An 826-nucleotide genomic window follows, 5' to 3' on the forward strand; every position below is an offset into this window, starting at 1 on the left:
GGGTCAGCCTGACATTTCCATCCCATAAATGAGCGTTCAGGTGGACGTCATTACAGAGGACAACAACACTGATGAGACTTGAAATAATGCAGTTTGCATAGTCAAATGTGTGTGTTTGTTTCCCTCTGTAAATAACAGTCCGTGTGCTTCTGTTGTGTGGTTATTTTTGTCGTTTAGCTGGTTGAGAGATGTCCGACAGCTCCAGTGACACGGAGTCGTCCTGCGGATGGACAGTCATTAGTAATGAGGTGCGTCATGTTTTATTGCTTGGAATGTTACCCACCGGGTTTACCTCTAATCTGAAAAATGCTTTTTGAGAGTTATTCTTTTACAGTCCTCTGCTGGGTGAAGAGCACACCTAGGTCTATTTCTAAAAATAGAAATAATAAATACAAATTTTGCATAAAGAAAAATAAGCTTATTTTTAGGACCTTTTTTTATTTTGCACATTTCCATATTTTTGATTGATTCATTTTTGGCACAGTTTTTGAGCCTAACTTATAAAAATTATGTAAATTGTAAGTCATATATATATATTTTGAGTATATATATTTTTAAGTCATATATAATTATGTACATTATAAACTATCTATCAACACACACACTGTATAGAAATATAAAACAATAAATATAAACATAAAAATTAAATTTTTGACTTTAATATCACTGCTACTTTTTTCATCAATGCTCAAAAACCAATAAAGCTAAAATTTTTATACTGTTTATTAAGCAAAAATGTAACAGTTCTAAAGATAAGCCATAGTGACTGTGTGTGTGTGTCTGTCTGTGTCTGTGTGTGTGTCTGTCTATGTCTGTGTTTGTGTCT

General features: G+C 32.9%; 1 protein-coding gene across 1 annotated transcript in view; it reads left to right on the forward strand.

Annotated features, from left to right (window-relative positions):
- Positions 1-175: 175 nt before the first annotated feature.
- LOC107575185 (cell cycle progression protein 1-like) overlaps positions 176-826 on the forward strand; it is a 2370-nt gene continuing 1719 nt past the window's right edge. The window contains exon 1 of the mRNA XM_016261605.1: positions 176-248. Within this exon, the coding sequence (XP_016117091.1) occupies positions 189-248 (60 nt within the window). The 5' untranslated portion in view covers positions 176-188. The remainder of the gene's footprint in view (positions 249-826) is intronic.

Source organism: Sinocyclocheilus grahami, unplaced genomic scaffold (genome assembly GCF_001515645.1).
Source record: "Sinocyclocheilus grahami isolate Dianchi unplaced genomic scaffold, SAMN03320097.WGS_v1.1 scaffold2500.1, whole genome shotgun sequence".
NCBI lineage: Eukaryota > Metazoa > Chordata > Actinopteri > Cypriniformes > Cyprinidae > Sinocyclocheilus > Sinocyclocheilus grahami.